Consider the following 15,366-nt stretch of genomic DNA (forward strand, 5'->3'; position numbering starts at 1 on the left):
CTCCCATTCGCCTCTTCACCATGATGAAGTGTGGGTAGGATTTATTGAGGCCAGACACTAGAAAAACAAGACAAATGCTAAACACAGGTGAAATGACTATATTAAGAAAAATAGTAAATAAAACTAGACTAAATAAAATAAAAAATACAGATATAAGAAAACAATGTGAAATACCAGCATTAAACAATTGGGTAGCAACCCAAAGAATAAAATGGATTGAACATGTGTAGAGAAGTGAAGATGGAATAATAAAACAAGTCTATAGTTGGAAACCAAAGAATAAGAGAAGAACAGGAAGACCTAGAAAAAGATTAAAAGGTGCTATTAAAGAAGATGAAGTCTTGGTTGCAACAGATATTACATCTAATGTATGAAGAAGAAGTTCTATTGTGAACTTAATTATGAGTTTAAATCAACATGTAAATCTTAATTACCTATTTGAGTAACAAATGAAGTGCCACAAGGGACTGCACTAGGACCACCACTACTGTGTAATTTGTATATAAGGAATGATTTGAGGAAGAATATTCAATGTTTTTGCTAATGATGCAAAACTCAGTATGATTAACAAAAGTATGATGTAAATAAATTGGCATTATAGTCAGAGGATAATGGTTGTCAGCTTAATTCAGCAAAGTGTAGCATTATACACTTTGGAATGAAATTTTGGAATTGATGGTACTGCACTGCAGAAAAATTGACAGTCTAGGAATATAGAAATTGTACTGCACATGGAGGCTAAGTTCATAGGGTATATATTGCAAAAGTGGGAAGAATAACTCAACGGATGTTGATCACTTGACCAACAGAATATAATAAATTTAGTTTAATCCTTTATCCAAGTGTGTGCAAACAAAGTTTGCGCCTGAAAGTATCTTCAGGACTGGGGTAAAGTGGTACAACACCATGTGACTCCTTGCAAAGGTGGAGAAAGCCACCAACGCTCCCATCTCAGCATCTCCCACAATACAAAACACATCTCCTTGCGGATATGTATAATGTTATGCATTAAGGGAAGGGCCACTACCCAGACTAGTTTTGACCTTTATTGAGGTCTCTTCGGTGGGAGCCAGGCCCAAGTGGAGACACCAAGGCAGAAGCATTAGCAAGGTCATCTCCTCCTATAGGAGCCGCCAAACAGTGTGCTATCCTTCTATTAAATTACTCTGGATTTAGAGAAAGATGTTGAAAGTTTATTTTTTGGTATTGTACCACTTTACCCCAGTCCTGAAGATACTTTCAGGTACAAACTTTGTTTGCACACACTTGGATAAAGGATTAAACTAAATTTATTGTAGTCTGACCAAGTGAAAAATAAACTTTCAACATCTTGACCAACAGAAATGAGAGGTTATTACTCCTCTTTATGAGGCTTTGATATGGCTGTATTTTGATTAACATGCTTTGGTTTGGTTATCTGGATAAGATGAGAATGTTGGAGAGAGGATCCAGAAGTAATTGATTAAGAATGACAGGTCTGTGGAATAATCCCTATAGCAGTGGTATTCAACCTTTTTTTTACTATGCGAGCTACTTTTCTGTAAAAAGTTATTCGGCGATCTACTCTCTTATATAGATCACGTTCCCCCAACCTGATATCTGATTACACACAAATAAACTAAAAAATATACACAACTAAATACCTTATTTGTGTATTTAAAATTTTATTTATCACTTTACAACAAAAAAAAAAATAAATAAATATATTGGAATAAAATATTTATTTCTCTATTTTGGAAAACCAAAGTTAGAAAAAACAATAGATTGATTACAAACTCACAAGTTACAGGAAATGCTGGTTGATTTAAAAAAAAAAAAAAGAGTTAATGTGAAATTTGGCATTGTTTGGACCTCTCAATATTTTCATGTAATTCGCAACTAATCCTATTTCACGAATAAATTCTTTTAAATCATAGCAAAGCATTTCTTGATTTTGTTCAAAAAATTTTAATAAATATGGGAGATGTCTAAATTCGTTTATATTTTTCTTTAATAAAAGTAAGTATTGTTGGAAAGTTTTTATTGAACTTAACATGTCAATTAAATTTTTACCTCGACCTTGTAACTCTAAATTTAAATTACTTAATTTCGTACAGAAATCTACTAAAAATGATAAGTGTAACAACCATCTTTTTTCACTCAATTCTGGATAAATATCTCCTTTTTCATCAAGAAAAATTTTTATATCGTTAATTAATACAAGAAATCATTCTAAAAATTGACTTAATTGATTCTTTATTACAGTCATATTTGAAAAAGTGGATTCTGACAACTATGTCAATCCGAAAGACGACAGAATTTTTCGTGCAATACCAGTTAATATTGGGAATTTTTCATGTGCATACTTCCAAATGACTTCATTGTTTATTGATTTTAAATGTAAACTATTCTGAATGTTTATTATCTCAAGTTCTACTTCAGCTTGGTTTATATCAAACGGCCCACTAATTTTATTTGAAATTTCTGTGATGTTCAAGTTTTCTTGAAATGGATTATTGATAAAAGATGCAATCATTTCAGTTTTATTAAAATCTTTAAATCTTGAATTTATTTCTTCCTCAACTAATTCTATTTCACGAATAAATTCTTTTAAATAATAGCGAAGCATTTCTTGATTTTGTTCAAAAATTTTAATAAACATGGGAGATGTCTAAATTCGTGATCATTTATATTTTTCTTTAATAAAAGTAAGTATTGTTGAAAAGATTTTATTGAACTTAACATGTCAATTAAATTTTTATCTCTACCTTGTAACTCTAAATTTAAATTGCTTAATTTCCTCCAGAAATCTACTAAAAATGATATGTGTGACAACCATCTTTTATCACTCAATTGTGGCTAAAAATATCTCCTTTTTCATCAAGAAAAAATTTTATATCGTTAATTAATACAAGAAATCTTTCTAAAAATAGACTTCTGCTGAGCCAGCGAATATTATTGTACAACAGAAGTTCCCTATCATCGCCTGTAATTTAAATAACCGCCATTGCAGGGCTTTTCCTCGAACAGAATTTACAATTTTAAATGTAATATCCAAAACATCTTTTGTGCTTAATCTTTTACTACACAGTACTTGTTGGTGAATAATAAAGTGGTATGTTTAAAAATCTGGATATTTGTCATCGTTTTTACATAATGAAATGAAGCCTGATTTATTACCTATCGTTGCAGGCGCACCTTCACTATCAATATCTGCTCCTTCAATGATAGGTAATAAATCAATCTATTACTACTGAAGGAGCACCATCTACTTAGTAGTAATAGACACAAGTTTAAAAAGCAGAAGTTTGTGTTGTTTCACAAATTCATCAAATGCCGAAAAAATGTCTTCTGCCCTAGTCCTTCCCAATAATGGTATAATTTTCAAAAGTTCTTCTTTCCTTGAATAATCTTGAAATACCATGCGAATAAATACCATTAACTGGTATTTATTCACATGGTATTTCATCATCATGATGATGAATATAATTTGATGAATTACAAATCAAACAACAACACTTTCCATTTACCATTGTAAAGAAAAAAATCCGTTTCCCATGCCTTGTGACAATGATACGTCTTCGATTTCTTTGATACACTCATGATTATCCCAAATTAAACGAAGCGCATACGATGTGCTTTTGCTATCCAGTCGTTACTGCGTCATTGTAAACTTTTATTATTTTTTAACTTTGTATACTTGTAATTTCTATTAATTACTTGTGATGTCTTTTATTCTATACTTTATTCTCCGTTATTCTAATTTACTGTGCACGCTTTCTCTCTCTCAGAATCTCTCTTGTTTATCTTATTACATGCTATGTTTATCTACCTTTTGCATTACGAGTCTCATGCCTAAGATATTAGAAAATTTATTTAAAATGAGACTCCACCACTAATATCTTTGATTAGCAAAAAGAACTCGAATATACGGCTGGAAGAGTTCTCTCTCTCTTTCTCTAACACAAATTCCTACATTAAAACTTTCACAAACAGGCGTGGTCTATTCTTTTTCTTAATTTCACGCTTTGGCCAACTCACTTAGATTCCCGCTCAACAAGTCTGATTTATTTTAGAAACAGCAGTTATAAATAAATAAACAGCAGCACTCTTTTAACAAGAAAGTCAAATGACAATTATTTACATTACTATGAAATATACACAATTTTAATGTTAGGGAGATTGCTTTCTCTATCCATCTATAAAAACTCTTTAGCAAAAATTAGAACCTTCTTTCTTCAACATTAAATACTTTCTCTAACACATAAGGTTACCTACTCTCGGTTTACAAATTTTTACTTATTAATCTCTAAGCTTACTCGTAAAGAGGTTACCTAAATCTGTGTTAAGTTATCTTTACACATTTGATATCAACCTCTAACATGCCAATTGATTCTCTTATGGACATTTCTTAACACTATCAAACATATATCTTAAGTCTTTCTTGTATCAACTATAACAGGAATTATATAAAAGTTTTTAACTTACAAAGGCTCTGTATCTCACATTCAGTCAAAAGTCTTCCACTAAAAGTTCTATGGCAATTCTTTAGTCTCAGATCTTCAGGAAATTTTGGCTTGGCTGCATCTCATCGGGAATGTAGCGAGCTGTGGGCTTATTCAGTTCCGGCAAAAGGTTACTCTCCCTCAGTGAAAAGAAAAACTTACGAGCGAAGGTGCTTCGGGAAATTTGCCTTGCCTTTTCTCCTCTGCTTGGGCTCGTCAAAGCCTGCATGACTGTCTTCTTTTTCTGCCGTTTCAACAGCTAGAACTGCTGTTAACTGGATCCCTCTCTGGCCTGGAAATTTTTCTCTGGCGATTGGAACTCTTCCTTTCGGCAATTTGAAACCTTGTCTGCAGCCTAGAAGTAGTCTTTCTCTCGATGTCTCGAACCGAGAAGCTCTCCTTTCTGGAAGCAGGAAACTCCTCTCTCAAGCAATGTGGATCCGGGCAATCTCTCTGACGGCGACTCTGGACCGGACAGCCTCCTCTCTGACAGCAATTCTGGAACTGGGACCCCTTCTGCTTGCTTCAGTCCCTTTTTATTAGACCTCCTCTGAGACCTCGCATGAAGTTTGGCAACTCCCAAAGAATCGGTATGAGTCTTTCATCTTAAGTTTCAAGTTTGGCATGCCTTTGGTTCTCCTCCGCTTTCTTTTGATTGTAAGTTACTGGCCATCAGAAAGTTGTTTGAACTCTTTCTGACTGACTTTGGAGATGTTTACACTTAGAGCCTGCAAGCCTTTCTCATACATACAAGTTTCAATAACAATCTTTCTAATGCTGCCATGTACAGCTTCGGTGACAAAAACATTGCCTTTGTTTTTAACACTCTAACATATTCTTATTAAAGCAGTATATACAGTTAGCTTCAAAAGAGTTATTTACAAAAACATCTAATACAAACTATACCGAGACAAACAAAGTTTATTTTTTTACAGTATTCACGTGGGACTTAACCTAAGTAAAAAATCGATGTAATGTGCTTTGGAATATTTAATATTTAAGCTACAATCGAGTTTTTACACTTTGCTTATAATCGTATTCGCTGTTTGACTTCCACTGATCCAAATTAATTCATTTACCCGGACTTATAAGATAATTACTGATTTGACAATTTTAATGAAAAATAAATAAACAATAGCAATACACTTAAAGCGAATTAAAAAAAATACAAAATAATGACAAATAAAATATTATGTTTTCAGTTTTAATTAAATTTGTAAGTAAGGAGGAATACACAAGAGATCGACCAAAAATCACTCCACTATCGACGGGTTGAACACCCTTGCCCTATAGGATAAATTGAAAGTGTGCAAGTTGTAATAATATGTAAAACATTAACTTCAAAAGGAAGACATCAGTTGTTCAGGCAAATTTTTTATGAGGATGTCAAACTAAATTTGGAAATGGCTAATACAATAAGCAAAGCTAATATGGTAGTGAACCATTTAAATACATTTGTATTGAATAAAAGCAGAATTATTAAGAGTTGAGTTAAAATTAAAATAGTTGATCTCATGTCTGCATACCTAGAAACTAGATATCCAGACATGAGAGTTCTGAGAAAAAAATTAGGAGAGTGAAAAGTTTCATCCATGGCAGAATCATATTTAATATCAAGATACTGAAAGGAATATTAGAAAGAAAGCATATTAGCATTAAAAAAATGTATGAGTAGAACTAATCTATTATGGTCACCTGGAATAGAATGGGAGGAAAGAACAAAACAGTTGTTTGTTAGAGAAAAGATCCCCAGAAAAAGCCCTTGATGTAGCTAATAGTGCCTTAGAAGGCCCGAATATAAGATCTGATACAACGTAGTCCTGTTGTATTCTATAGCACCTCTAGATGAAATTTGATCAGGAATTTTATGGTGTCACTTATAAAACTTATTAAGAAAATCCACCAGGTGTTTTCCTTTCTTGAAGACCTGCTTACTCTTTTGTTGCCACCAGATGTTTATCAAATCAAATGTTCTTGTAACCTGTCTTTCTTTTATCAATCTGACTGTTCAGCTGAGAAGTGAAGCTTGAACATCTCTGAACACTGGTGTTCAGAGATGCTAGATTGGCCCAGCATGTACTTGGTGCTAGCCGTGGATTTCGAGTTAATACCAAATTTCTTCATTGGAGCATTTTTAAATATGTGTGTTTATTCATATAAAGCTCCAAACCCTTTTTTACATGATTCAAATCAGAATGATGGACTTTGTATTCCAAAGTTCATAATAGTGTTATGGTTTGTCTAGTACAAAGGCTACATTTAAAATGTTACAGCAGAGTCCAATCGATTCCAGTTGAATTCTCTTAGTTTTATCCAATGACAGTGTTTTGTGATGCTCAAAACAAAATATCTGTTAACTAGTTAATTAAGTATACCACCTTTATATCATGCTGATGTATTCTTTCTGTTATCATATTATGTTTATATTTGCAGTATACACAGGCTTTGTGGTTCATAAAGATTACATAAAAATACCATTTAAAGGTGTTAAATATATAGCATTAAGACTGTCATTTTGTTGAGCAGTTGGTCTGATCAGGTGGTTTCCTACAAAACGCAAACTTCTTATATATGCAAATGTATTGTTGTTGCCTTTTATATTCCATGTCTGCTAAGTTAATGATAAGAGTGAGTGAATGATTCTCTGAACTGCATGTAATTATTAAGTAGGATATAAATCGTTTTGGTTTGCTGTCAGTGTTTTGTCTGACTGTTACATATGTGTTTGTTGTCAGATGTTAATGACAATTTTTGTATCCTAATCCTTTTTTAATTAGGTATTTATGCTTCTGGTTTTACTTCTCTTAGTTGCTTGATATGGCATATAATTTGTCCCTCAGACTACTAATACTCCCATCACCATCCAGCATTTCTCTGTTGTTCATGGTGATACAGTTCATTTAATTTTGGATGTGATTCTTCCTATTCCTGTCATTTAAGAGATTTCATGTAAATGGTAAACTGTAGTGAGGTAAATGATCCCCAAACCTTCCTGCTTACTTTGGAAAATAAGCAGAAATATTTTAGACTTTTTTTTTTTCCAATATGTAATATTGGAAAAAAAAAGTCCTTTCTGAAAATTAGTGGAAATATCCGATACTATTTGGTTAGAAAAGCTCATCTATGTATCAAATGCACTGCCATTAGATGTTGTGTGTGCAGGCAGTGCGAATGAAATCAAGAACACGTATGATAGCTGGTGCATGTAGTATGTGGCCTCTCTCGGTGAGTCCCTGACTCCCTGGAGGTCTCTCTTAATAAGTTTCTTCTTAGAGTATGATTGTGAATAGGCCAGCCATATCCAATACTGTCCATGGGTCATGTCTTTTTTTTTTTTTTTTTTTTCCAATAAAATCTGTGGAGAATTTGGTGTACCCATCTTTCCAGTGTTTTGGACAAATAAACAATTATCTCCCCCCCCCTCCCCTCCCAGTATGGTCTGGTAGAGTTGGTGCCATCAGGATTATACACTTATGTTCTTGATTTGTGACCATTAAATTTGGTTCCATGCGCTGTCTAGCAGTCTGCTTGTGGGATCATTTTACTGCTGTCCTCATGTGGAGGAAGTTCTGGATCTCCATACATGTCCTTTAAAGGTATTGCTCACACTGTCATGGAAAAAAATATGTGATAAATAGCCAGTTTGTGAACAGCATCATAACCCAGTTTAATTATTATTATTATTAATAGTAGTAGTAATTCATTTGTTTCACAACACATTCAAGTATTTTGCCATTATTATGTAGTCAGTTCTCATTAATAAGAACACCATTATAGAAAACTCATTAAAGCTGTGGCCCTTTAGCATCAGACACTATTTTAAAGAACTTATGTAGCAAACTGTACTTTACTGACTATGGGTTTATTCAAGAAATAAGTTGTCTGTAATCAGTTTTGAAAATTACTTCTCCTTTACAGTTTTAACTTTGTTTTGGATAGAACAATTATTGAAAGAATTCAGTTTGTTCATTTGTATTTTCAGATCACTGTGTTCATTATTATGATTTAAGAAATCCCAAACAGCCATTGGGAGTATTTAAGGGACACAAAAAAGCCGTATCATATGTAAAGTTTTTAAGTCCTAATGAAGTGGTTTCAGCGTAAGTATTTACTGCTATTATCTTAGTATAACGTTTTTGCTATGTATTTTAGTGATTTTGAAATAATGAAATCTTAGTTTTCTTACATTATTTTTATACAATTAATTGAAGATTAGTACATAAAAATTTATTTATTAATATTTTCACTTGAAAGCCGTTAAAATATTTTCACTTTTTTCAACTGTCCATCAAGCTGATCCTAATATTATATGATTGTTGGGGCATTTAGAAAGATAAAGTTGGTGGATACATTTATTTCAAAATTGGAAATATTCCAATTTAATAATATCTCAATGTGTTCTTTTTTAATTATCATTGATCACAGTTGTTCCCCCCTTTCTTTTTCACCAAAAGTATCTGACATTTGTATAACATATACTGCTCTTTCTTCTTCTCTTGTAGCTTAGAGAATGAAAAAGATTCTTTTGAAACCTGTCCAAATTATACTTTATCACAGGTAATCCCAAAATGTTTTTCAGAATTAATTAGTGTCTTGTCGAATGTGCTTCTCTTCTGTTCATTTCATACTGAATTATGAATTATTCAGTACAAATTATTAGCACATTAATATAAAATTTTCATTGGCAAAATTTTTATATCAGTATATTAATCATTTGATGCCACATATCTGTATTTTTTTTATTAATCCATGCTTCTATTGGATTTTGTAGTGTATTGTGCATAAACTGAGGATCGGAGTTAGTATATCCAAGTTTGATGTCAGGTTTAATGCCGCTTTTTTCGTAATATGATCTATACAGCTGATGAATAATAGTGTCATTAGTGTACCCTTGTCTTGTACCTGTTTTTGTAGCATTCTACAAAATCTACACAACTTGATTTAAACTGCAATTTATTATTGTTATTATTTATTTTTATTTATTTTTTTTTTATCTATATAAGGAATGTATGTATACATATAAGCTGGCCACCAACAGGCTGTAGGATACAATTTCACCATGAGGTGATGGATAACTTGTATGTTTAAGTGGTATGAAATTCATTTCCCAGTATGAGACCTACATCTTGGTTATTGGAGGCCTGAAGTAACTTAGAAAGGGTCTATATTTGGTCTTCAGCCTTTCCATCCAAAAAATTGGGCTTCCTTTTTCACTCATGATGTTACTTTTCATCTGTTCAGCTATTAATGCTGTACAAATCTCAGCTTTTCCCTTATCTTAGAGTACTGTTCTCACTTGGGGTGGTTCACCAAAAATTCTTTCTAGAATTTCTTGAGGCTGTGCAGAAGAGGGATAATGATCCCTCTCTCACATACTCTCTCTCTCTCCAGTCACTATCTCACAGTCGGTGAGTTTCTTCATTGTGTCTTTTCTACAGATATATCCAGGGAAGCTCTTTCTTTCCCCATTTCTTCTGTATACAATAATTATAAGCAACAGTTGTCCAGCATCCATTTTACAGTTCAACTATAAATCACTGAACCTGCTTCTTCCATTCATTTACTTCTTCTGTGGGACAGCCTTTTCCTGAAGTATTCCTCAAGACTACAACCTCCAGCTCTTCAAAAATAATATCAACAGGTTACTTTTCTCTTGATTTGCTATCAGTTTATGGACATGTGGGATTAATATATATATATATATATATATATATATTTAGAAGATATTTAATGATTAAAAACCAAGAATTAATTAAAAGCTTTAATGATAAAAAAACAGTAGTTTCGGCTTTTTACAGCCTTCATCGGGTATCTTTTTAGGAAGAGGAAACAATAATAAAAACTGAAGATTCTAAAAAACTGAGAGGCACAGATAAATTGCAGTACATAATTGAAATAAAAAACATTGCATTCAAGATTGAACTGTCCAAATTATACTTTGTTACAGGTAATCCCAAAAAGATTTTCAGAATTCATTAGTGTCTTGTCGAATGTGCTTCTCTTCTGTTAATTTCATACTGAATTATGAATTATTCAGGTGAAAATATATCAAGTGAAAATATTTTAAGGGCTTTCAAGTGAAAGTATTAACATATATATATATATATATATATATATATATATATATATATATATATATATTGAAATAAACTTTCTTGACACAGACTGCAGTTTAAAAAAGATATTTAAAAGCTTTTCAGTGTAAATCTGCTAGTCTCCTTTTCTTTTCCTAAAAGCATAACAGTCATTAGAATTGTTATAGTAGAAAACTGTATTAGCTATTTCCTGATGGTATACATATACACTTGCTGTTTACTTGTTGGCTGAATCTACCAAGTTCTCCTCTATTAGATGGGACAAATTATAGGTAAAAGAACCAGGGTTAGGAAAATGGTTTCATTCTGTTGAAGAAAAACTCAAGTTCTTGACAGACATCTGTGATATATGTATGTTAATACAGCATCATATTTTTATCTACTCATTCTTGAATTCTCTTTTTAACTAATTTTTCTAGTACTTTTACACCAAACCTGAAATACTGATTGGTCTATAATTTGCTGCTGCACTCTGGGAACATCCCTTATGGAAGGGAATTTTTTTGCCCTCTTTCTACTCCCTTGGAACTCTATCTGAGTCTTAAATTAGAGCCTAGGAAGAAGCTTAAAGAGTTTAGACTTAAATTAAAAAGCCTAGTCAAAGACATTGCCAATTCCCTTGCACATTCTCACAAAACCTAGCTGATATCCATCTAATCCCACAGCTATGTATACATCGATTCTGCATTATCCTAAAAACTTCCCATTCATCCCCCCCCCCTCTGTTCCCACATTAGTGCCTGTCACAAAGGTTAAAGCAGTAACCTCGCTAGGATGATATACCATTGTCAAGTGATCACTCAGTAACTCAACAATTTTATCCACTTCTGTCTCCTCATGACCATCATCATTCATTAAGGTTAATCTTCCATAGTCATTCTTCCTCTTACTTGCTACATAATGAAAGAACTCTTCAGGATTTCCTTTGGCATGCTTAGCTAGATTCTACTTATAATCTGATTTTGCCATGAAGGTTGCTATAATGATAATATTTCAACATTTTTTGTCAAATATTTTTTCCACCTATTTTATATATATCCTGATTGCATTTCTCATATTTTTATCACTATTCTATCACTGCTTCTTTCATTTAACAATCTTTCAAAGTAATCACACCAGACATCCAAAATGTCTTTGGTTTCATGCCACCTTCATCACCTTTTCATTAGCCTCCAATATAAGAGAAATCTTAGTTTTTTTGAGGCTGAGGATGCAAAGTTTGAGATATGTTTATACCAGGAGAGGTTTGATGTGAGGGTGATTCCAAGGAGTGAGATCTCAAACTGTCTGGAAATTTGGGTATCGTCAAAAAGGATACTGGAAAAAAATTGTTCTTTTTTATGGGAAATAGTACAGAGCATTTGTGATATGTATCTCTTCTCATGGAATGCTTAAGGGTCAGAGCTGTATAACTGAGAGGAGAACCTCCACATAGCCTTTAACCCCCCCCCAACCGGCCGAGGTGGATGAAATAGCCAGCCCACTGGAGCTTTTTTTCATGGATCAAAACTTCATCGGCCTTCTACCTTTTATCATGCCATTACCTCCCTCCACAATTAATCCCTTTATGGCTATTTTAGAGCCATTGGTGGATTAACTGTTGGTTAGCGACCTTTGTGTCACCTGTCTTTAAGATTACTTTGTTGCTTGGAATTTCCTTTACTCCTAAGATATTTGACTTTTTTTTTTGCTTCACAATTGATTTATTGTGTCTCTTCCCAAAAATTGAAACTCATTTCATATTTATATTTTTACGGCTATTATAGCCTGTTTTTTGTTCTTTTTCATATGTACGAAAGCAATCATTCCTGAAATGACTACCAATCATCCTTTGCAATGAATCTATTTAGTAATAGTAATTTGCTGTCTTTTATTCTTCAAATCAGTGCAACGGAACAAGACAACTTTGTTTCTTCACTTTACTGATAATACAGAAGCATTTTTTATTCGTGGATTTTCAAATGTTTGTTTGCATTGAAAATATGTCAGATATTTATCTTTTTAAATAACATTTATTGAAATAAATATGATGGCCTTTTGTTTTGTTTTTATGAATAACAAATGATGTTAAATTACATTACTCAGTTTCCGATTGTGAGATTTCCGATCAAAATTTTTATCCAATGATATTTTAGTAGGGACTCTTCACCTTCATCTTTTTTTTTTTTTATAGGATGCATATTATGATAATATCCAGTACATAACCACTGTAGGTATGTTGAAAACATAGTATGAAAGATATCATATAACGGAATGATTCAAAATTTATGCTCATTTTGAAGATTTTTTAATGCTTCCCCTCCTATCCTCTCATGGAACACAATTACATAACTACTCTAAATTTCTACAGGTTTGAAAGCTTTTCCAGACAATACCATGAAGCTTCCCATTCTATGCTATTTCTTTGCAATCTAAAATCAGTTGTTCTACTGTCTGCTGAAATTATTTGAAATTTTAGGAACGCTATTCTATATTTTCACCATGTAAAACTGTTTATATGCATACCACACAAAAGAAAGTTCAGTAGTATTATTTTTGTTTCTTTTTCTTAAAAAAATCTAAATATTACTACTTGTACTGCTGCTGGTTGCTGTTTCTGAAATAATCTATGTCTTAGAAATACTTGATAATAATCCTCTTAGCTGGAGGAAAATCTAAAAGCTTAGATTACTCTCACTGCTATTGAGAAAGAAAAGACAGAACACTTCTCCATTAGTTACACTAAAGTGCCTCAAGCTGTAGTGCAGAATATATCAAGAATGTCTTGTTGATTAGCAGACATCCTAACACAGAAATAGTGACATTCTGATACATATTTATGCCAAAATAATTTCTTAATTTATGATGATCAGTTTCACTTTTATTATTTGATACAATTATCTTGAAAAAGAGGACTTGAATTATTTTAAAAGAAAATGAGCATATGCATTACATAAATTTTTTTTCGGGGGTGGGGGGGATTATAGACCTATTCATTCAGCAGATATTTCAGAGAATTTATTTTATAAATCATTCACAAGACAACTGTTACAAATGTAAATCACTAGTGAAACATGCCCATTCATTGTAAAATAGTAGCAAAGGTTTAGCTACTTCAACAACACCACATATCTAAACTAGAAGAAAATGTCATTATATCTACTGATGTTAGAACTCTTACATAATTTTTTCTGACATGATTTCTCTATTAGTTATAATGTAATCGATTTACAGATTTTTGCCCTCTTGCATTCTCCCATGTTATATGCAGTGATTTCTTTGTACTACAAGGAAAAAAAAATCTTATAACAGAAGAAAAATATGTAATATTTTCTTTTTCACTGGGTGAATTTACAATGTTATTTCTTTGTGTTTTTTAAAAAAGTGCAAATGATTTTTTTTTACTATTTTTGCCATTATAACATCTGATTGATTTTAAATATTAATTCCCCTATTACACAATATCACAATTTCCTGATTTATAATAAACAAGAAATAATATTTGTATTTTCTGATTTATAATTTGCTAATTTATAATAAGCAGCATCTAGTTTCTGTATCGAAAAAGTAGTTATGTGGAACGATTACTAGAGAAAAATAACAAATTAAATAAAAACTGTACTGTATCTATGTTTCATAACAGTTTTTGGGTGTGTATAGTGATGCAGTGGGAGGGGGGGGGTTTAAACTATCAGAGGCGAAATAAAGTTCAATTCTATTGTAAAAATATTGAAATGAAATTTCCAATTGAGGCATGTGCATATACATATTTTGAATGATAGAATATAAGCAAAAGTATCGCTTACTTTAAAAATTGGTGCATAATATCTGAATTACAGAAAATATATACATATAAATTTAAATCATAACTGTTAATTTCATTTTATAATGACCAATTATACAGGGAAACCAGAAATTGAAGGTATAATCTGGAACGTCAGCAACTGGTTTTCTTTCTTTCATTTTTTTTTTAAATAATATTTCAAATAATCATTGTGAATTAATTTCTTCGAGAACAAAGAAAATGTTTTGTCGAGTAAGTGATTAGAAAAAAATTAGTACAAAAAAATTAAAAATGGAATTGGTTCTCCAAGGTAAGGCAATATTTAAGTGAAGAAATTATGCAAGGATCTTTCTTTTGTCCAGGCATTAAAATTGTGTTGTACAATAAAAAGAGAAAACAAAAATATAAATAATTTCTATATTTTTAGTCTGTCCAATATAACTAAGTACACAACGTAGCAAAAGGAACTGCATTTTTTGTTATAAGCAACTAAGATGCAGCTATGAACGTGAGATAATCCGATTCAGTGTTCTCTTCAGCACGAGGGTTTATCACACCTTCTAAACAGCCTCACGGCCAAATTGCACTTCTTATCCATGTTCTTTCACCAGGTGAGCTGAATCATATCCAGATTTAGCTGGACGTCTATAGACGTCCTAGCTGTTCGGTTCTCCGCATTCCTTTAATGCAGAGAACCGATCAGAGCTTCTGATCTAGTGTCCAATCCTCACCTTCTCGTGGTGCACCCTGTTAGGCATCTAACAGGGTGCATCTGGATACTGAACGAACAAGGATAGGCTGGCAATTTGGGATTTAGTTGACCAAATTGTATTCTAATTGGCTTAAACCACAATATCAAATGATGGTACAACATGACAGAATTTCATGCCGGCATTGTTTAACCAAGCGTTGCCCAGTTAAACAAGGCCCCCGTTGTTTTCCCCAGGGAACTAGGGCAAAAGGGAAAAGTCAGCTACTGGAGCAAATCCTAAAACACACCCCCAACTCAACATCACCAGAGTTA

General features: G+C 32.4%; 1 protein-coding gene across 1 annotated transcript in view; it reads left to right on the forward strand.

Moving 5' to 3' along the window:
* The window catches only part of LOC150103736 (E3 ubiquitin-protein ligase COP1-like), a 405,850-nt gene that overhangs the window by 358,294 nt on the left and 32,190 nt on the right, over positions 1-15,366 (forward strand). Inside the window, exon 17 of the mRNA XM_090396516.1 lies at positions 8,467-8,584. Coding sequence (XP_090252642.1) covers positions 8,467-8,584 — 118 coding nt within the window. The remainder of the gene's footprint in view (positions 1-8,466; positions 8,585-15,366) is intronic.

The sequence above is a fragment of the Typopeltis vanoorti genome, chromosome 8 (assembly GCF_054136105.1).
Source record: "Typopeltis vanoorti isolate ZY-2024b chromosome 8, IOZ_Tvanoo_1.0, whole genome shotgun sequence".
Taxonomy (NCBI): Eukaryota; Metazoa; Arthropoda; class Arachnida; order Uropygi; family Thelyphonidae; genus Typopeltis; species Typopeltis vanoorti.